General features: G+C 39.1%; 1 protein-coding gene across 1 annotated transcript in view; it reads right to left on the bottom strand.

Annotated features, from left to right (window-relative positions):
• The window catches only part of NVL (nuclear VCP like), a 106,197-nt gene that overhangs the window by 57,928 nt on the left and 26,595 nt on the right, over positions 1–21,674 (bottom strand). The window contains exons 7-15 of the mRNA XM_017869945.1: positions 21,374–21,506; positions 21,076–21,152; positions 20,010–20,144; positions 16,875–16,976; positions 12,823–12,940; positions 10,551–10,695; positions 5,685–5,934; positions 3,987–4,205; positions 2,202–2,306 (exon numbers count right to left, since the gene is read on the bottom strand). Of these exons, the coding sequence (XP_017725434.1) occupies positions 2,202–2,306; positions 3,987–4,205; positions 5,685–5,934; positions 10,551–10,695; positions 12,823–12,940; positions 16,875–16,976; positions 20,010–20,144; positions 21,076–21,152; positions 21,374–21,506 (1,284 nt within the window). The remainder of the gene's footprint in view (positions 1–2,201; positions 2,307–3,986; positions 4,206–5,684; positions 5,935–10,550; positions 10,696–12,822; positions 12,941–16,874; positions 16,977–20,009; positions 20,145–21,075; positions 21,153–21,373; positions 21,507–21,674) is intronic.

The following is a 21,674-nucleotide window of genomic DNA, read 5'->3' as shown; positions in this document are numbered from 1 at the left end:
TTTTTTTTTTTTTTTGTATTTTTTAGTAGAAACGGGGTTTTTGTATTTTTTAGTAGAGACGGGGTTTCACCGGGTTAACCAGGATGGTCTCGATCTCCTGACCTCGTGATCCGCCCGTCTCGGCCTCCCAAAGTGCTGGGACTACAGGCTTGAGCCACCGCGCCCGGCCTATTATTTCAATTTCTTACAAGTAATTCAAAATATTTTTAAAAGTTGATAAGGGTTAGTTATGGATGTAATATTATACAGACACTGAAAATGATGGATAACATACTTTACACATAGGGAAGACAGTTCTAATAAGCATCAGTCCAAAGGGAAAAAAAAAGCACAAAAAGACAGAAATTTGCCCACATAAAAATAAAACCAAAAAAGCTCAAGGTGTCAAACATGATTACAGTCAAGATAAACTCATCAACATTTATAAATAACAAATCTTAATATATGAAGTGATTATAAGAAAGAAAATCACATGTATGCCATTAGAAAAATAGGAAAGGATATGAATAGACAATTCACAAAGAAAAATAGCTAATAAACATATTTAAATTAAAAAAATTAGTTTTTTTTTTTTTTTTTTGGAGACAGTCTCACTCTGTTGCCTAGGCTGGCATGCAGTGGCATGATCTTGGCTCACTGCAGCCTCTACCTCCTTGCGTCAGGCAATTCTTGTGCCTCAGCCTCCCCAGTAGCTGGGATTACAGGCATGCAGCACTGCACCTGGCTAATTTTGTAATTTACTTTAGTAGAGACAGGGTTTTACCATGTTGCCCAGGCTGGTCTCGAAATCCTGGCCTCAAGTGATCCACCTGCCTTGGCCTCCCAAAGTGCTGGGGTTACAGGCATGAGCTACCACGCCTGGCCAAAAAAACACTAGTAATTTTAAAAATGCGACTTAAACTGCAAGATAGCATTTTTACCTATTAAATTGTCCACTATTAAAAGCAACGTTCATGGCTATCACTAGTTTAAGGTGTGGGAAAATTGATACTCATATCCTATTGATACAAAGGTAAAAACTGGTGAAAACCTTTAGGAAGGCACTTTAATAATATGGCTCAAAAGCTTTAAAAACATACATTCCTTTGACTGGAAAATTACTTAGATATGCATTCTAATATAATTATTAGTCAAGGTACAAACATATAAGTGCAAGACCATTTAAAGTAGTGTTGTTTCAATATGGGATCATTTCCATAAATTATAGAACATCTATCTTTATGGTAGAATATTATGCAGGCATTAAAAATATTGATGTGTATCAATATATACTGACATGTGACGATGCTCAGGAAATATAACTAAGTGAGAAAAATATGTTTAAAAAAGTATATCTGTGGCTGGGTTTAGTGGCTCATGCCTGTAATCCCAGCACTTTGGGAGGCTGAGGCGGGCAGGTCACGAGGTCAGGAGTTTGAGACCAGCCTGACCAACATGGTGAAACCCCATCTCTACTAAAAATACAAAAATTAGCCAGGCGTGGTGGCGTGTGCCTGTAATCCTAGCTACTCAGGAGGCTGAGGCAAGATCATTGATTGAACCTGGGAGACGGAGGTTGCAGTGAGCCAAGATCACGCCACTGCACTCCAGCCTGGGCAACAGAATGAGACTCTGTCTCAAAAAGGGGATTAAAAAAAAAAAAAGCTTATGTTTGTAAACATGAATGTAAAAATGTAAAAGTTAGATATTATTTTGATATGTATGCATAGAAAAATATCTGAAGGATTGACAATGAAATGAAATAATAATATACATAGCAGTGAATTACACACAACGCTTTTCCTTTTGCTTATTTTATTTTCTATTATGAAAAAACAATTTTAGAAAATACAAGAAATATAAAGGAAAATATTTAAGTTATAAACAATAACAATACCAAAGCAGGAAACCAAGTCAAGTAAAAACTTAAACTATGGAATAATACTCACTAAAAAGCTAAAATATAATACACAGAAAATATATAATTGTATGTTAAAATTGATAGGATTATGGTAGATATAAACATTTTCAATCATTTTGAAAATGATATAAACATTTTCAACTTGTAATTTAAAAAAGCAGGAAATTTTCATGAAGTTGTCAGTTTTGCTAAAATAAACTTCTGATAAAAATTATGCATAAGACTTATCTAACTGTAATATTTAAAGTTAAATTCATATCTGATAGTAAGAAATAAATTACATGCAATTGAACATATATACCTTTGCCAGCAGAGTCTTCCCACAGCCAGGAGGACCAGCAAGGAGGACCCCAGCTGGAGTCACCAATCCAAGAGCTTTGAACTGGTCTGGGTTGCGTACTGGTGCCTGGAAAGAATGATACCAATGGTGATCCATTACATGTCTATTTTATACTGCAGGTTCAAATTATCTCCAGATACATATTTTATGTTTTTTTATTTTTTTATTTTTTGAGTGTGCCTCTATCACCCAGGCTAGAGTGCAGTGGCCTTACCTCGGCCCACTGCAATTTCTGCCTCCTGGGTTCAAGCGATCCTCCTACCTTGGCCTTGTGAGTAGCTGGGACTACAGGCACATGCCACCACGCCTGGCTAATTTTTGTATTTTTAGTAGAGTCGGGGTTTCACCATGTTGGCCAGGCTGGTCTTGAACTCCTGACCTCAGGTGATCCACCTGCCTCAGCCTTCCAAATTGCTGGGATTACAGACAGGAGCCACTGTGCCCGGCCTCTCAGGCTTATTTTCAACATGACTGTGAGGCCTGAAGATATGAACAGTACCTGTTTACCTGTTCATGCCCTGTGGTGATAAAGAGAAAAGTCCCCGCGCTTGAGGAATGTAACATCTAAGAACATTTTAGACATAACAATATAATATTTTGACAAATATTTTTTAGAAAACCATTTAAATATCTAGGTTATAAAATGTTTAGACAATGGTCTCCTCTAAGAAATCAGACGCAGCAGTAACTTTTGCATAGTTAAAAGTCAGAGATACCTGTTAACTATAATTCCAGTGTATTTTCTCTTTCAGTAGTACATACCTCTAAATCGATCATATTTCAATTAATGAATCACAGAACGATGAGTAGAAAAGTAAAGTAAATAAAAATTAATCCAAAGTTTTACGTGCATTAAAATTGCCTTGACCCATAAGATCAGGTTCAGAAAGTCTTTGTCAAACAATTTGGTCTTGGCTGAATGAAACCTGAAGGTTTTTGTGGTTGTTTAAACTCACTCCTATAGCAATGAAGCACAACCAAAAGGATCAGCACAAAATAGGTCTCAGTGGAGTATTATTCAGCCACAAAAACGAAGGAAATCCTGTCATTTGCTGCAACATGGATGGAACTAGAGGTCATTATGTCAGTGAAATAAACCAGGCACAGAAAGGCAAATATTGCACATTCTCACTCATAGTAGGAGCTAATAAAGTGGATCTCATGGAAATGGAGAGCAAACTAATGGTTACCAGAGGCTGGAAAGGCAAGGCGGAGAGGAGTATGACGAAGAGAAGTTGGTTAACAGGTAAAAAAATATAGTTAGATAGGAGTAATAAGTTCTGGTATTTAATAACCCAGTAGGGAAATCACATTTCAAAATAGCTAGAAGAAAAAAAGTATATTTCAAAATAGCTAGAAGAAAAAAGTATATTTCAAAACAGCTAGAAGAAAAAAAAGTATAATGTTCCCAACACAAAGAAAACATAAACATTAGAGGTGATGAATATCCCAATTACTCTGACTTCATCATTACACATTTAATACATGTATCAGAATATCACATGTACCCCCAAAATATTTACAACTGTGATATATCAATTAAAAAAAAAACAAATAAATCAGATCTCAAACAAAAGAAAAACCATTGTTGGGGGCTTAGCACTTGAAAGAAGTGCTACATTCAAGTCAATTTAGACACAGTGATTAAGTCAGTTTAGCCACAGAACCTAGTACACATGCATGGAGCTTTATCTCTGATCCTTAATCCATGACACGCCAATAATATTTGGCAGCTGATATACATACCAATATTGCCATGGTGAGCTCCTCTCTAATGTCTTCCAGGGCACCAATATCTGCCCATGTCACATTAGGGACAGTGACAAAGCCTTCCCTTTTGGCAGAGGGTTGGACTGAGGATAGAGCAACAATGAAATCATTCAGTTCAATGCACAGGCCTTGCATCTGCTCCTCTGAGAGGGGATCTTGGTCTCTTAGCAACCCCAGCAGCCTCTGTAATTCATCCTTGAAGGGAACAATTGAGGGGAAGATAAAAAAACACCACAACATTTATAGAAAAGTTACATTTTCTACTTGTAAAAATTATTACTGTAGTATTTCCGTAAGCTATCCTGAACTTCTATGTATTTTAATAATTTTCTCTCTGACATGAGACAAACTCATTTTATTCTAAAGGATCATATGCTCTGGTCAAGTAAAGATACACCAATTGTAATTAAATATATAAGAATGATTTCTATATACTAGGGCTAGGTATAGCAAATATAAGCAGTTGGCTTATATTCATTTCAGCAACCATGATATTTCCCATGTTTCATTTATAAATATTCAAGAAACAGCTGAATCCTGATGAAATTAAAAAAAGTTACGCTGGAGGTAGTATAATTCATTAATATGGTTCCTTAATGGCTTATCAACTAAGTAGAGAGAAGGCAATTTTCCTATTACTATCAAATCTTAAAAGGCAGATTTCTTGCTTTGTGAAGATGAAAGGATAAGTCTAAAAAATAGGTAACCGATTAATTCAATTTATAAAATATTAATTTATATGCAATATTATAAAACAAATGAGTTTGTTATTTTTTACAGAAGTAATTGCAGTTTCAAATGTCTAAGAAAAAAAAAATTATGTGAGAACAAAAGATCTGGATTTAAGCCCCTGCTCTATAAAGTAGAGGCTGTATGGGCTTGGGCAAATCACAACCTCTTAAGCTTAGTGCCTTTGATTATAAAATGGGGAAAATAATGATATTTATATAAGGTTACAGGGATTAAATTATATAACATACAGAAGCCATCTGTGCAAGCTATAAAATGCTACATAAAATGCTATATATATTGAATTTTCATGACTCACAAAACTAAAAAATTTAATACTGATCTTAGATTGATAAATGTCCCCTATTATTCATATGACTGTCCTCCAGAGCTGTTTGCAGCTACCGACGTGGATATAGTTGTGTCAACAGACCACTGTAATCTACCTAGCCAAAAGTTAATCAGGAGATATAATTAAATGCCAATGCTGAAATAGGGGTTGACAACCTTTTTCTGTAAAGGACTAGACCGTAAACACTGTAGGCTTTGTGGGCCATGGTCTCTGCTGCAGACTCCTATGTGAATTCTGCCGTGAAGTACGAAAGCAGAAAGAGGCAACATGTATACAAATGAACATGGCTGTGTTCCAATATAACTTTAATTTACAAAAACAGGTGGTGGGTGGGTAGGCCACACAGTCTGCCAACCCCATTCCAGAATCTCATAATCATTATTGTAAAATGAATTTATTCAGAATAAACTAAACATAAAACAACTCGTATTTTTGAAATGATACACATTATGGGTATAAATGATAATTATTCTATAGATTAAATGCCAATAAAACAGAAAGTAACAAACCTCAACTATACTGACCCTTGCTTCAATGTAAAATAACACAAAGAACATTAAAAGGACAATTTAAAATGCCTTTAGAGAAAGCACCTGTGTTTCAGAAGTAGACTCAGTTCCCAGACTTTCCTCCTGGACTCCTTTAGATGGCGAATCTTCCATTTCAGGATCTTTCTTCTCCTGTTCCTGTAGCTTCATTAAGACTCTGTTGACTGCACACATTGCTGCCTCTCGGCACAGTGCCATCAGATCAGCACCAACAAAGCCTGGAGTTAGGTGTGCTAAGTGACAGAAATCAAAAGCTTGAGGAAGCCTCAGTTTTCTGCACAACGTTTGAAGTATTCTGTAGAAAAGACAGGCGAAAAAATTTCTGATTCCCAATCTAATAGTAAAAACAAGTCACCAACTATATTTATTCGAAGTCCTTCACATCTGCCAAAGGTATCAAAATGGATACTATATAAGATCAAATAGTTCATTCACTCAACAAAAGCTAAGTTACATTTACATGTTCCATCTTATTCCAGAAAGGATTATGGTAAATATCTGCTTTGTTAGGAACCATGCTAAATGCTGTGAGGAATACATAGAATTTTTAAAAAATATTTTGCCTTTAAGAATTTATAACATTACAGGGGAAATAAGATAAATAACGTATGGGGGTACTTTTAGAGTAGATTAAATGGATGTCTACCAGAAATAAAAGCCCCCACATTCACACAAACCATTAATTATCTTCATCATTGAAAATTATCTTGCCATATACTTCCCATTTTATATGAGGACAGTTACATCTCCAACTTTATCTTTACTTACTGTTCATCCCCTGTACTACACGTGTGAAAAATCTTGTTCAACCTAACTGGCAACATGGTATCTATAAAAATCTGGACTTCTAGATAATTGTTGTTAAAGGAATATCTTGAACAATTTCTGATAAGACCTACTAAATAAAAACTTAAAAGCAGTAAAGATATTCAAGATGAGACCAGGTGCAGTGGCTCACGCCTACAATCCCACGCCTGCAATTACTCTGGGAGGCTGAGGCAGGCAGATCACTTGAGGTCAAGAGTTTGAGATTAGCCTGGTCAACATGGCAAAATTCCATCTCTACTAAACATACAAAAATTAGCTGGGAGTGGCCGGGTGCAGTGGCTCACGCCTGTAATCGCAGTACTTTGGGAGGCCAAGGTGGGCGGATCACGAGGTCAGGATATCGAGACCATCCTGACTAACACAGTGAAACCCCGTTTCTACTAAAAATACAAAAAATTAGCGAGGCGTGGTGGCGGGCGCCTGTAGTCCCAGCTACTCAGGAGGCGGAGGCAGGAGAATGGCGTGAACCTGGGAGGCGGAGCTTGCAGTGAGCCGAGATCAGGCCATTGCACTCCAGCCTGGGCGGCAGAGCGAGACTCCGTCTCAAAAAAAAAAAAAAAAAAATTAGCTGGGCGTGGTGGCAGGTACCTGTCATTCTAGCTACACGAGAGCCGAGAGCCTGAGCTACAGGAGAGCCAGGAGAATTGCTTGAACCGGGAGGTGGAAGTTGCAGTGAGCCAAGATTGTCTCTGCACTCCAGCCTGAATGACAGAGCAAGACTCCATCTCGAATAATAATAAAAAAAAGATATTCAGGATAAAAGGTCTGACGCCAAACTGCAAGAGTTTGAATCCCAGCTCTGTTACCCTTTGTAATCTGGGCCAGTTACTTAACCTTTGTGCTTCAGTTTCTTCATTTATTCAATCTATAGTATAGTAGCACTTATTCAGAGGGCGGTTGCTACAAATGAATACACGCAAAGCACATAAAACAGTGGCTGATCCATAGTTAGTGACCAATGAATATTAATTCTTTTTTTTTTTTTTCTTTCTGAGATGGAGTTTTGCTCTTGTTGCCCAGGCTGGAGTGCAATGGTGCAATCTCGGCTCACCGCAACCTCTGCCTCCCGGGTTCGAGTGATTCTCCTGCCTCAGCCTCTCAAGTAGCTGGGATTATAGGCATGCACCAATGAATGTTAATTCTTATTTACATATTTTGATATTATAAACTAACTTGGACAAGCAAATATATTTTAAAATTAATAAATGTGTAAAGAAGACTAATAATTTCAAATGTCAAGATAATAAAGATTTTAGAAAAATCATTTGGGATCATGTAAGTGAGCAGAATAGAAGCAGATAAACATTACTGACAAATTTTTTAAAATTTCACTTGGATACTCTGAATAATGGGAATCAAGAAAACTTTCCACTAAAGAACTATTTCCAAAAGACACAGATCCAATTTGCTACTATGGATAAGAATACAAAATACTCTTCGACTTACCATGAGTTTACGTCCTGATAAACCCATCCTAAGTCAAAAACATCATGATAAACCCTTTGTAAAGTTGAAAAACTATAAGCCAAACCACTGTCAGTTGGGGACTATCTGTACTAAGAACATTTTGGATGTTATGAAAATGGCTAACAAAAAATAATAACATCCTTTTCATAGTTGTACTCTATCCCTAAAAAAAAGTGGATATTTCTGCTCATTATACTGTAGAAACTCCAAAAGAGGGGAAAGCTACCACTGTTCTAGCTCCAGCTACTGCAGCCACGTGAGACCGTGAGGCAGAACCATCTAGCTGAGGCCTTTCCAAATTCTTGATCCTCAGAAACTGTGAGACACAATAAAATGAGTACTGTTGTAAGACACTAAATTTTGGTGTGGTCTGTTTTACACCAATAGAAACTGGAACAGTTATATGGGTATCCTTTTATGTATGCTGAAACTTTTCCATAATTTTATGCTTTTGAAGTACTGGATGATATTGGGAGGATCATTTGAGGGCAGGAGTTCAAGATGAACCTGAGCAACATAGTGAGACCCTCTCTCTCTCTATAAAAAAAAAATAATAAAAGAGACAGATATCAATAGCTACCTTATTTTAAAAAATTCTATGTGTCAGATATTGTGCAAAAAATTCTATGTGTCAGATATTGTGCTAGGTTATGTTAATTCAATACTCACAGGAAGCCTTTAATTTATAGTATTATCACTTTACAGATAAAGTTATTACTGTTATTATTACTGCATTATAGATAAATATTACTGCATTATAGATAAATAAACTAAAGCTTGGAAATGTTAAAAACATTGGACAAGGATAACAGGATGCAGAGGTGGAATAATTTTCCTTCGCTGACTCAAAGTTTGGGCATCTACTCATTGCCTCTGCACCCCAATCCTGCCCAGGTCAGGCCTTTCCCCTCACTTACACTTACTCACACCCTGGACCTCATCATCACCTGGATCTGGCCCGTCTGAGATCACAATCTCACACGCGGCACTCTGCCCAGTCTCATATGTCTGAGCTTATATGTGCTATTACTCGCTATTACTCCCACACTGTTCCTGGACCTCACCAAGATCTTCATCTTCAGTTCACCCCTTCCTCATTAAATACTTTTTTAAATTTTTTTGAGACAGGGTTTTGCTGTGTCACCCAGGCTGGATGGAGTGCAGTGGCGTGACATCAGCTCACTGCAACCTCCACCTCCCAAGCAATTCCGCTGCCTCAGTCTCCTGAGTAGCTGGGATTATGGGCGTGCACCACCACGCCCGGCTAATTTTTGTGTATTTTAAGTAGAGACGGGGTTTCACCATGTTGGCCAGGTTGGTCTCGAACTCCTGACCTCAGGTGATCCATCCGCCTCAGCCGCTCAAAGTGCTAGGATTATAGGTGTGAGCCACCACACCTGGCCTAATATTTCAGAACATTTCTTACCTCGATTTCCACTCTACCACCTCAACAGTGCTTCCTGAGATAGTCTTGATTATGAAGTTATATTTCTGGTTATTGGTGGATGTTTATTTGCTCTATGGACATTATTCATTTGCTCAATTACTAGGAAAGGCTGGTGCTGCAGCAAACAGCTTTCAACTGTCTGGCCGCCATTTCATTACTGGTAACAGGACCTGTGGTCTCACACAGGTTAGTACAATAGGTGAAAGTATGGTACTCAGATTTAACCTGTATGTGGACCAAATGGCTCTGCTGTATTCCATAGCTCCAGACATTGCCACTAATCTGGTCAGCCAACTAAAGAATGCAAGCCATTGTTAGTAAGACTAGACAAATGAGTAGGGATACATAAGTCCATTACCACCTCTGAAAAACAATTATCCTACTGATGAGTAAATTGTTTTCTTCCCCCCCTTTTTTTTTACAGAGGTGGGGCCTCCCTTTGTCACCCAGATTGGAGTGCAGAGGCACAATCATGACTTACTGCAGCCTCGAACACCTGGGCTCAAGCAATCCTCCTGTGCTTCAGCCTCCTGAGTAGCTAGGGCTACAGGTGTGTGCACAGCTAATTTGATTTTTTGTAGAGACAGTGTCGCACTATGTTGCCCAGGTTCAAACTCCTGGTCTCAAGTGATCCTCCTGCCTCAGTCTCCCAAAGTGTTGGGATTACAGGCCTGAGCCACTGCACTCAATCATAAATCATTTTCTTAATGTGGGCTTCTCCTTTTCCAAATCAATTTAATTGGTACAAAAAGAAAGTGAGAGAGAAAGAAAAGGCTACATGGTATTTCTCACCTCTTACTTTCAAACCATTCAGTTAAGATGACTTAGTGGCATACAAACTTCATTCTATAAGAATATACCGGCCGGGCGCGGTGGCTCAAGCCTGTAATCCCAGCACTTTGGGAGGCCGAGACGGGCGGATCACGAGGTCAGGAGATCGAGACCATCCTGGCTAATACGGTGAAACCCCGTCTCTACTAAAAAATACAAAAAACTAGCCGGGCGAGGTGGCGGGCGCCTGTAGTCCCAGCTACTCGGGAGGCTGAGGCAGGAGAATGGCGTAAACCCGGGAGGCGGAGCTTGCAGTGAGCTGAGATCTGGCCACTGCACTCCAGCCTGGGTGACAGAGCGAGACTCCGTCTCAAAAAAAAAAAAAAAAAAGAATATACCTTTCTCTGCATGCTTCACCTGGGATACCTAGGCATATTTCTCGGTCGAACCTTCCTGCACGTCTCAAAGCAGGGTCTAACGAGTCTGGTCGATTAGTAGCTCCAATAACTAGGACCCGGGCTGTAGCAGCCACATTATTCAGATCTATTAAGACAGAGAAAGAGTGGTGAACAAAGCACTTGACATTGAGGGCAATAATGGTTACAGAAATCATTTCATGGTTAAAGAGAAAGTACTACAGATTTTGACAGCAACGTACATATAAAATCAACATTTATTTATTTATTTATTTTGTTTTTGTTTTTTTTTTGAGGCGGAGTCTCGCTCTGTCGCCCAGACTGGAGTGCAGTGGCGCAATCTTGGCTCACTGCAAGCTCCGCCTCCCGGGTTCACACCATTCTCCTGCCTCAGCCTCCCGAGTAGCTGGGACTACAGGCGCCCGCCACCTCGCCCGGCTAGTTTTTTGTATTTTAGTAGAGACGGGGTTTCACCATGTTAGCCAGGATGGTCTCGATCTCCTGACCTCGTGATCCGCCCGTCTCGGCCTCCCAAAGTGCTGGGATTACAGGCTTGAGCCACCGCGCCCAGCCAAAATCAACATTTATTAAATGTCAAATATGTAAAAGGTATGAGGAGGATAAATAAAATACAAACTCTGTCCTCAGCAGTTCACAATCTACTGAGAAACATTGAGTGTGTAAATAAAAAAATGGCATCAGACAAATTTTGTGAAGTATAATAACAGATATAAACAAAGCACCATGGTAATACAAGAAAAGACATCATGAATTCCAACTGAGGAATAAGGGAGGGTTCATGGAGGTGGTAACATTTCAGAAAAGGCTTGAAGGGTAAACAGAATTTTAACAAGTAGATATATAGGTTAATGGAATTCTATGTAGAAGAGTATGAGTGAAAGCACAGAGGGTCGAGCATGCATGCCAAATCCATGCAAGGTGAGCAGGACAACAGGGAGGCTGGGGAGGATGCTGAGGTGTGTGGCTCAGAATAGACTGATAAAATTAATTCGAGCAGGGGAATACAAAATAGTCTTCAGCTGTTCGGGCTTAATCTAGGAATGTATTTCTAGGAACAGACAAAACTGAGGGCTTAAATCTTACCTTTCCTAAGTATTATTTCTCTCAACTGAACCAGGATTGAACAGCAGGGAGTCTGAGGTTATTTTCCCTCACAGGTAACAAGAAAGTAGTAAGATGAAATCACAAGGAAATCATGAAATCATGTATAAATTTATACAGTGTGTTCTTTAGCCAGCAGGAAGCCATGAAAGCTTTTTCTCAGAATACAGGCCTCAAAGACATAACAAGAACATTTTAGATAAAAATGAAACAGAATCCCGGCACTTTGGGAGGCTGAAGCAGAAAGACTAAGCCCAGGAGTTCAAGACCAGCCTGGGCAACATAGTAAGACTGTCTTTAAAAAAAAAAAAAAATCCCAGGCACAGTGGCTCACACCTGTAATCCCAGCACTTTAGGAGGCTGAGGCCAGTGATCAACCTGCCTCATTTGACTAGAAATAAAATATCACAAAAAGACCAGCCTCGACAACATGGCAACACCCTGTCTCAAAAATCAGCCAGGTGTGGTGGCACGCACCTGTAATCCCAGTTACTCAGGAGGCTGAGGCAGGCGAACAGCTTGAACCCAGGAGGCAGAGGTTGCAGTGAGTTGAGATCGTGCCACTGCACTCAAGTCTGGGCAACAGAGAGAGACTCTATCTCAAAAAAAAAAAAAAAAAAAAGCCAGGCATGCTGGTGCACACCTGTGGTCCCAGCTACTTGGGAGGCTTAAATGGGAGGATCACTTGAGCCCAGGAGGTCAAGGCTGCAGTGAGCTGTGATTGTGCCACTGCATTCCAACCTGGGTGACACAGCAATACTCTATCTCATCAATCAATCAATCCACTAATCAGAAGAAGAAGCAACCTGCAACTTGCTAATGCAAGAAACATAAAATATACTTCAAATTTTCTTGTGTACACAAAACAAGTGCTATTTCTTTTTATTTATTTTTAGAGGTAGCATCTTGCTATGTTGCCCAGGCTGGCCTCAAACTACTAGGCTCAAGCAGTCCTCCGACCTTAGCCTCCCAAAGTGTTAGGATTACAGGCATGAGCCACTGTGCCCAGTATGACTTTTTTTTTACACTATTTGATATTTATTATTTGAATATTATTTTATATCTTCATGTATTAATTACACTATTTTAAAAAATTTATTCTCTTAAAATGAATTTATTATTTTAAACTAACCATCCATGCAGGTTAGGAGTTGGGCTACAATTCTTCGTTCCATATCTTTTGAAGCAACTTCTCTTTTAGGGGTAATAGCATCAATTTCATCAATGAAAATGATACATGGTGCATTTGACTAGAAATAAAATATCACAAAAGACAACCATAAATACATCCCCTATACTGAAGCACAGTTAAGCATAAACGTTTTTTAAAAAATCTTAAAGGTCAAGGATCATTTGCCAAAAGAATAACCCTAAAAAAGGCAGTTCACATGTATTACTTCTTATTTTTATCTGACTTAATAGAACCAAGATGATTAAAAGTACACAGTAAGGGACCACAGATAGGGTTACACATTCATAGTCTCTCCATCAATGCATGTTTTGTGATAAATCTATTGAAATTCTTTTGTAAATTAGATACATTTGCTATGCTATGAAACAGAAACAATGATTTTGGATAAGCATATACACAGAAAAAAAAATTAAGACAACAAGTTTATAAACTTTAAATTAGCAAAACCAAGCTTACTAGAAACTTTATGAGGGTTTCTACCAACATAAGAATCTCCAAGCCTTTCTCTATAATTTGCTATAAGAGGAAATTGGAGAAGCACCAGAAGCTTTTAAAAAATCTGTGAAAATACACATAAAATTTACCATTCTAACCACTTTGGGTATATAGTTTAGTGGCATTAAATATTTTCAGACTGTTGTGTAAACGTCACTACTATCCATCTCCAGAACTTTCCCAGCATCCACACTTAAAAGTACCAGAAGCTTATTTTAAAGGCTACACTGAATAAGGAAGGATGGTAAAGTTCTAATACATCAGTGTAAAGATCACCTCCAGCTTTTTGTTTTGTTTTGTTTTTAAGAAATAAACTAGATACGGTTCAGAAAGAATAAGTTAAGAGGTGAGGATCAGCTACCGAGAGTAGTCAAATTCATTGAGACAAAAAGTAGAATGGTGGTGGTGGCCAGGGACTGGTGGGAGAGAGGAATGGGGAGTTACTGTGTGGGAACATGAAGACATTCTGAAAATGGATGTGGGTAATGATTACACAACATATGAATGTACTTAATGCCACAGAATTGTACACTTAAAAATGTTTAAAATGGCCTTTTCAGTTGGAACTGCCATCTGCCAGTCATTAACCAAAATGATGAACACAAAGGGAAAGAGGAGAGGCACCTGATAGTTGTTCTCTAAGCCTTTCAGAAAACAGGGAGCTGTTCTTTTGGCTATATATATGCAAATCTATAAGAAATGTGATATTGTAGGCTGGGCGCCATGGCTCACTCCTGTAATCCCAGCACTTTGAGAGGCCAAGGCGGGTAGATTACCAGAGGTCAGGAGTTCAAGTCCAGCCTGGCCAACATGGCGAAACCCCATCTCTACTAAACATACAAAAATTAGCCGGGCGTGGTGGTGCATGTCTGTAATCCCAGCTACTCGGGAGGCTGAGGCAGGAGAATTATTTGAGCCCCGAAGGCGGAGGTTACAGTGAGCTGAGATCACGCCACTGCACTCCAGCCTGGACAACAGAGAGAGACTCCATCTCATAAAAAAAAAAAAAAAAAAAAAAAAAAAAATTACCTGGTGGGTAGTGCATGCCTACTACTTGGGAGGCTGAGGCAAGAGAATTGCTTGAACCCAGGAAGCGGAGATTGCAGTGAGCCGACACTGTGCCACTGCACTCCAGCCTGGGCGACAGAACAAGACTCTGTCAGAAAGAAAAGGAAAGGAAAGGAAGAAATGTGATACTGTAGACATCAAGGGAATGGGTACTGTTCAAAAAGGAATGTCCCACAAGTGTTACCACTGCAAAAGTGGAAGAGTTTATAACGTTATCCAGCATGCTGCTGGCATTGTTGTAAAGCAGCAAGTTAAGGGCAAGATTCTTGCCAAGAAAATAATCAATGTATGAGAATCAATGTGCGTATTGAGCACATTAAGCACTCCCTCTAAGAGCCGAGATAACTTTCTGAAACGTGTGGAGGAAAATGATCAGAAAAAAGAAGCAAAAGGGAAAGCATCAGCGTGCTCCACCCAGAGAAGTGCACTCTGAGAACCAAAAGGAAGGAGCCTGAGCTGTTGGAACCTCTTCCCTGTGAATTCATGGCATAATAGGTGTTAAAAAATAAAAGACCTCTGGACTGTAAAAATGTTTCTCTTCATTGAGTAAAAGTGTAGTGTCCTCTCCCCCAAAGAAACACTTAAAGCAAATTTAAATTATTGTCCTAATTCGTTGTGTAATGTCTTTACTATTAAAATTTAATGTATTTCTTGCTGAAAGATGTGAAGTGGCTTATTGTGCAACAAATTACTCAACTGGTTAGAAAACAGCCAGGTATTATTTATGAAGTATCTGTACTGGTTTGAAGATAGTCCCTCTAAATCATCATGGAAGAAATTAAATAATTTACAAAAACTTAAAAAAATGTTTAAAATGGTAAATTCTGTTATATATATTTTACCACAAAAAAGAGATAAGGATCAGTTAAAATGAAAAAAATTGAAGAAAATTATCTAGATTTACAATCTAACAGTGATTATGCTAAGTAAGGCTGTCAGTGTCACTTAAGGTATCTCAAAACCATGGGAACCACCACATCTTAAAGGGAAAGATATTTAGCCTATCACTAGCTGGCTGTCTTCCCTAATCATCCTTATGACAATGTTTGCAAAAGATGCCTATGACTGCTAGATATATTACCCAGTTACAAAGGAGTAAAATTACAGGGGCCAAAAGCATCAGAAAACAAGCACATCAGTACTTGTCAGTGACCTGGAAAGTTGAATGGGGTAAAAAAAAAAAAAAGAATAAATGATGGTCATCAGAATGTGGCCTAAAGAAAGCATAGTTTTCAACCAAGTATCACTTGATTGGATTTCACCTTTTTGTTCTCTGATCCACATGCTTTACTGTACTCATTCTCATTGCGGAAGAGGGGACCAGGAAAAGCGGGGTGCCAGGCCACATATTTACTGAGCATCTACTGTGAGGTACTGTACTGGCTCAGTACTGGTTTAGTGAGAGGTTTAAACACAGAACTAACAACCTAAAGATGCCATTTGTCTCTTATCCTTATTCATCATGTTTACCATACACACAAAATTTACTACTTGTCTCTGGCTATCCCTGACAATTTAACAATGGAATCCACTGCGTTTTGGAAAACAGGCAGCACCTGAAAAAGTTCAGCTTTGCTCTGCACCCTGCCCTTTCCACCCTTTTCCTCTTTATCCTCCTAGTGTTGCCCACAGCTTTTTCAATGTGAGCCCACACAATAACTAAGTAGATGGCCTACCCATTCTTGTTATTTAAAATGTTTTTTTTTCTCAATTACTGCTTAAATATAATTTCTCTTCTAATTTCACACAGGCATCTAGCAGTTGTACTGGATGTTCATCAGCCACTATATATTGTCAGTGCTAATAATGACATAAAATTAAACTTTTCCCCATTTTTTAGTTTTAAACACAGTGATATTTGTTCAAGTGTGAATAATATTACAGCTAATATTTACAGGGCTTGTGCTGTGTGCAAGGCACCATATCGAAGGTTTTATAAGAATTCTCTCATTTAATACTCTCAATAGCCACATGAGATTTGGATATTACTATTGCCCTAGTTTACTAGTAAGGAATGACAGAATTTACTCAGGCATTTTTATAGTTGCTTTTATAATATCCTAAATAACAATTTTTACATTGCTTACAAGTTTTTTTTTTGGCTAAACTTAAGTTGAGGAAAGTAAAAGTGAGTGGAAAATATCATAAGGATAATATATTTTCAACATATGACTACAGTATGACAGGCCAGAATTTCTCACCAATTATATTTATGTTTGATTTCAAATGAAAAGGGTTATTTATCCAACAGTGGGTATCACTAAATCTACTTTAAATATTTAGCCATCATGCATAGCAAATTACCATGTTTATATTAATAAAAGAATGGCCAGTGAGTGGCTTAACAAATACTAGCATCAGAAAAAGCAGGATCTCTAATATAAGCTGGTAGCATCTGACCACCTGGCATTAGTCATTAACTGACTCACCACAGCTTGCTCAAATAGTTCTCTCAGCTTCTGCTCAGACTCTCCGGATACTCCAGACACAATCTCTGGAGCAGCCACTTTCAAAATCGGCAGGTCAAGTTCCTATGCAGACACATAAAAGAATAACCAAATATTCAAATTTTAATGGCCCTACTTTTTCTTTATTCAGTCCCCTCAAATTTTAAAATGGCTAGTTTCCTGAGGAACCTCATCTTTTATGTTGGCTCAGTGAAAAACACTATTTGAAAATCAATAGTTCTGGCAGGGCACGGTGGCTCAGGCCTATAATCCCACTACTTTGGGAGGCGAAGTGGGTGGATCACCTGAGGTCGGGAGTTCGAGGCCAGCCTGACCAACATGGAGAAACGACATCTTAATACTACAAATACAAAAATTAGCCAGGCATGGTGGCGCATGCCTGTAATCCCAGCTACTCGGGAAGCCTGAGGCAGGAGAATTACTTGAACCCGGGAGGCAGAGGTTGCAGTGAGCCAAGATCACGCCATTGCAGTACAGCCTGGGCAACAAGAGCGAAACTCCGTCTCAAAAAAAAAAAAAAAAAAAAATCAATGGTTTAATGCAAACACATTTAACTTGTTTTTATTTTATACATGTCACTATAAAATTATGTTCTCTTTTCTGAATAAAGGGTCTTGACTCTCAAGAGATATGTTACCCCCACTTAGGGCTGACCCAAAGCAATTCTTGTTTTTTTTTTTTTGGAGAGACTGTGTCTCACTATGTTGCCCAGGCTGGTCTCAAACTCCTAGCCTCAAGCAATCCTCCCACTTCAGCCTCCCAAAGTGCTGGGGTTACAGGAGTGACCATTCCTGGCCTATCAAAACAATTCTTACCCATCTGCTGAGGAGATAATACAAGGGTTGTGACACAGATGTTTCCCACACATCCTGCCAGTATTTCTCCAAATCCTAACCCAGAAAGTAGCCAGTTGCTAGTCAGAGGAGTGAGACTCTTTAAGAAGAGGCCAGGTGTGGAGGCCCATATCTGTAATTCCAAAACATTGAGAGGAGTTTGAGACCAGCCTGGGCAACACAGTGAGACCCCACCTCTACAAAAAATAATAAATTAGCCAGGCATGCTAATGCATGCCTGCAGTCCCAGTCACCTGCGAGGCTGAGGCAGAAGGATCACTTGAGCCTGAGAAGTCAAGGCTGCAATGAGTTGTGATCGTGCCACTGAACTCAGCCTGGGCAACAGAGTGAAAATCTGTCTCAAGGAAAAAAAAAAAAAAAAAGAGAGAGAGAAGAGATACTACTGTTCTCTCATTCTTGTGCTTATCTTAAAATTTCACTTCCTAAACCATACCTTCCTTGAATCCAACTCTAATTTGGGAATCCCAACATACCACATAGCATTTTGCACTTCTTGTCTTCCACTTATTATAGTTGTTATTACGTACAGCATTTATTTATATGAAGGACTGTTTAATGTCTCTCTCATATCAGAACTAGGATTGTGGTACTTAACACTATATTCCAAAGTCTGGCATGCCGTAGTCATGTAATGGAATTATTCAACAAAAATGAAGCAAACCAATCAAGTCCCCCTTTACAAATGATTTTCTTTCACAGAACATTATTGTATTAGTGCTTGGTATAAAATGCTATTTTTCTTTTTCTTTTTTTTTTTGAGATGGAGTCTCACTCTTGTTGCCCAGGCTGGAGTGCAATGGCGTGATCTTGGCTCACTGCAACCTCCGCCTCCCTGGTTCAAGCGATTCTCCTGCCTTAGTCTCTGAGTAGCTGGGATTACAGGCTAATTTTGTATTTTTAGTAGAGATGGGGTTTCTCCATGTTGGTCAGACCGGTCTCAAACTCCCGACCTCAGATGATCCCCACGCCTCGGCCTCCCAAAGTGCTGGGATTACAGGCATGAACCACTGTGCCCGGCAAGCATGCTATTTTCTAATTGAAGGATATTTTACATTACTGCCACCTACAGTTTCTGAAAAATCTGAGAGGGTTAAAATAAGATTGCAAACTTTTAATTTCACAAAGTAAGTGTCTATTATTACCATTTTAGAAAGAATTATTTTAAAACTAAAAAGTAGAAGAACATGACTCTAAATAGAAATTTTGAATAAATTTAGCTCTATGGAAAATAATATAACCCTAATTTTCTTATTTTACTGCTCCTAAGAACCACTGGGAGGGCAGGTGCTGTGGCCCATGCCTGTAATCCCAGCACTTTGGAAGACTGAGACAGGAGGACTGCTTGAGGCCAGGAGTTTAAGACCAGCCTGGGCAACATAGGGGGATTCCATCTCTATTAAAAAAACAAAAACATTAGCTGGGCGTGGTGGTGTGTGTCTGTGGTTCCAGTTACTTGGGAGGCTGAGGTGGGAGGACAACTTGAGCCTGGGAGGTTGAGGCTGTAGTGAGTCATGACTGCACCACTGCACTCCAGCCTGGGCGACAGTGAAACTCTGTCTCAAAAAAATAAGTAAAATAAAATAAGTATTGGGTTAAAGGGAAAGCGAAGTAACTAAAATGTAAGCTATGTGTTAATAAAAAGGTTTGTTTAAAACTGTATTATTATGGCTGGGTGCGGTGGCTCACACCTGTAACCCTAGCACTTTGGGAGGCTGAGATGAGCGGATTGCCTGAGCTCAGGAGTTCGAGACCAGCCTGGGCAACAGGGTGAAACCCTGTCTCTACCAAAATGTAATAAATTAGCCGGGCGTGGTGGCGTGTGCCTGTAGTCCCAGCTACTGGGGAGGCTGAGACAGGAGAACTGCTTGAACCTGAGAGGCGGAGGTTGCAGTGAGCCAAGATCACGCCACTGCATTCCAGCCTGGGCGACAGAGTAAGTCTGTCTCCAAAAAAAAAAAAAAGAACTGTATTATTTTACTTTCTACCTAACTCTTGCCATATAAACAATTACATACATTAAAAAAAAAAAAAAAAACCCTCAAGTTGCTCTGAGAAACAATAAATAAACTAAATTAATAAATACCACAAATAATATCAGCATGATAACAAAGGGATCAGTTCCAATGATTATGTTCTCTTCCTGAAGAATGCCATGTCTGGTTTACGTTGACCAAAGAGAAAAAACAAAAACAAATAATAACAACAAAAACAGCAAAAGCAAACAAGTGTCAGCAAGCCTCACCCCAGCAATTGCATGTGCAAGTAAAGTCTTCCCACAGCCTGGTGGCCCATGAAGGAGAACTCCACGAGGGGGCACGACGCCCAGGTGGTGGTACACCTCCGGGTGACGCATGTGTATGAGCATCTTGCAGACCTCCTAGCAGAGGATAAGCACAAAGACGTCTTTCAAGACAGAAGAATCAAAGTAGAATGAAATGTCCTATTTTTCGGAGCAGCAAAATGGAACAGATAGGTAGAATATACAATTTAAACTTAGACCAGAGTTTGAATCCTGGCTCTGGTACCTACTGTGTGATTTCAGCAATAACCTCTCTGAGGAGCTATTTCCTAAACTGTAACATTATGTACCTTGAGGATGTAATGCAAAGTTAAAGAACATGGCCGATGAAAAAGAATAGGCATTAAAAATAAAGTTACCATTACAGCCGGGCATGGTGGCTCATGCCTGTAATCCCAGCACTTTGGGAGGCTGAGGTGGGCAGATCACGAAGTCAGGAGATCGACACCATCCTGGCCAACATGGTGAAGCCCTGTCTCTACTAAAAATACAAAAATTAGCTGGCCATGGCGGCGTGTGCCTGTAATCCCAGCTACTCAGGAGGCTGAGGCAGGAGAAATGCTTGAACCTGGAAGGCGGAGGTTGCAGCAAGCTGAGATCACGCCACTGCACTCCAGCCTGGTGACAGAGCTACACTCCTCAACAAAAAAAAAAAAAAAAAAAAAAGCAAAAAACAAAACAAAACAAAACAAAAACAAAAACATAAAAAATAAATACAGTTACCATTACTATTAGTACTATTAAGACAATATTACTTATAAAGCATGGATCTTTAAAAAACATGGATCTTTATATATATATACTATAATCAAAATAATAGAAAAGTTCAAAATAGTATGCATCTTTTCTCCTGCAACGCCCTAAAGGGTACAGGTCAGGTTTGCCCTTCTCAACCTTCCCAGTTTCCTTTTCTATACTCAGATCATATTAGAAACAAAGAGGTAGGCTTTTTTTTCATAACTGATTAGTAATATATCCATTTGAGGTAAAATTCAGAATTTGCACTAACTTTTAATGTCATATCATTGCCTCCCACATCTTCAAACTTCACGTTGGAGATCTGGAATTCTAACCCCCTGGCTTTAGCTGGTAAACAAAAATGAGGAGATGAAAAGATTAATGATTCAGTAGTAACTCATAATTATAATGAATAGTCTTTAAGTAAACAAAGGTACATTCAATATAGAAACATTTTCTAATAAACATTTCTGTACATAGAAGGTCCCTCAAGCAAAACAGCTTGGAACAGAATGATGTTTCTCTCACAGCAAACACGACCACTGCCATCAACAAGACTCACACCTTACCTTTCTTTTGCAGGACAGCTTCAATTTCTCCATCTACTTCCTGAAGATCTTCTTTCTTCCTTTTGCTTCCTTTATTCTTTAGCCTGCCTTTCCGTTTCATAGCACTCTCCAAAAGAGTAGAATCTTTTGAACCCTGAAAAGAAAATATATTTAAATATGCCATGCTTCAAATTCTATGCCAATAATTGTTTTATTTTATTTTATTTTATTTTATTTTTTTTTTGAGGAGGAGTCTCGCTCTGTCGCCCAGGCTGGAGTGCAGTGGCGTGATCTCGGCTCACTGCAAGCTTCGCCTCCCGGG

This window comes from Rhinopithecus bieti, unplaced genomic scaffold (genome assembly GCF_001698545.2).
Source record: "Rhinopithecus bieti isolate Rb0 unplaced genomic scaffold, ASM169854v2 scaffold_1673, whole genome shotgun sequence".
Lineage (NCBI taxonomy): Eukaryota > Metazoa > Chordata > Mammalia > Primates > Cercopithecidae > Rhinopithecus > Rhinopithecus bieti.
Note: the sequence above shows the minus strand (reverse complement) of the source record. Positions and strands in the feature narration are given on the sequence as shown.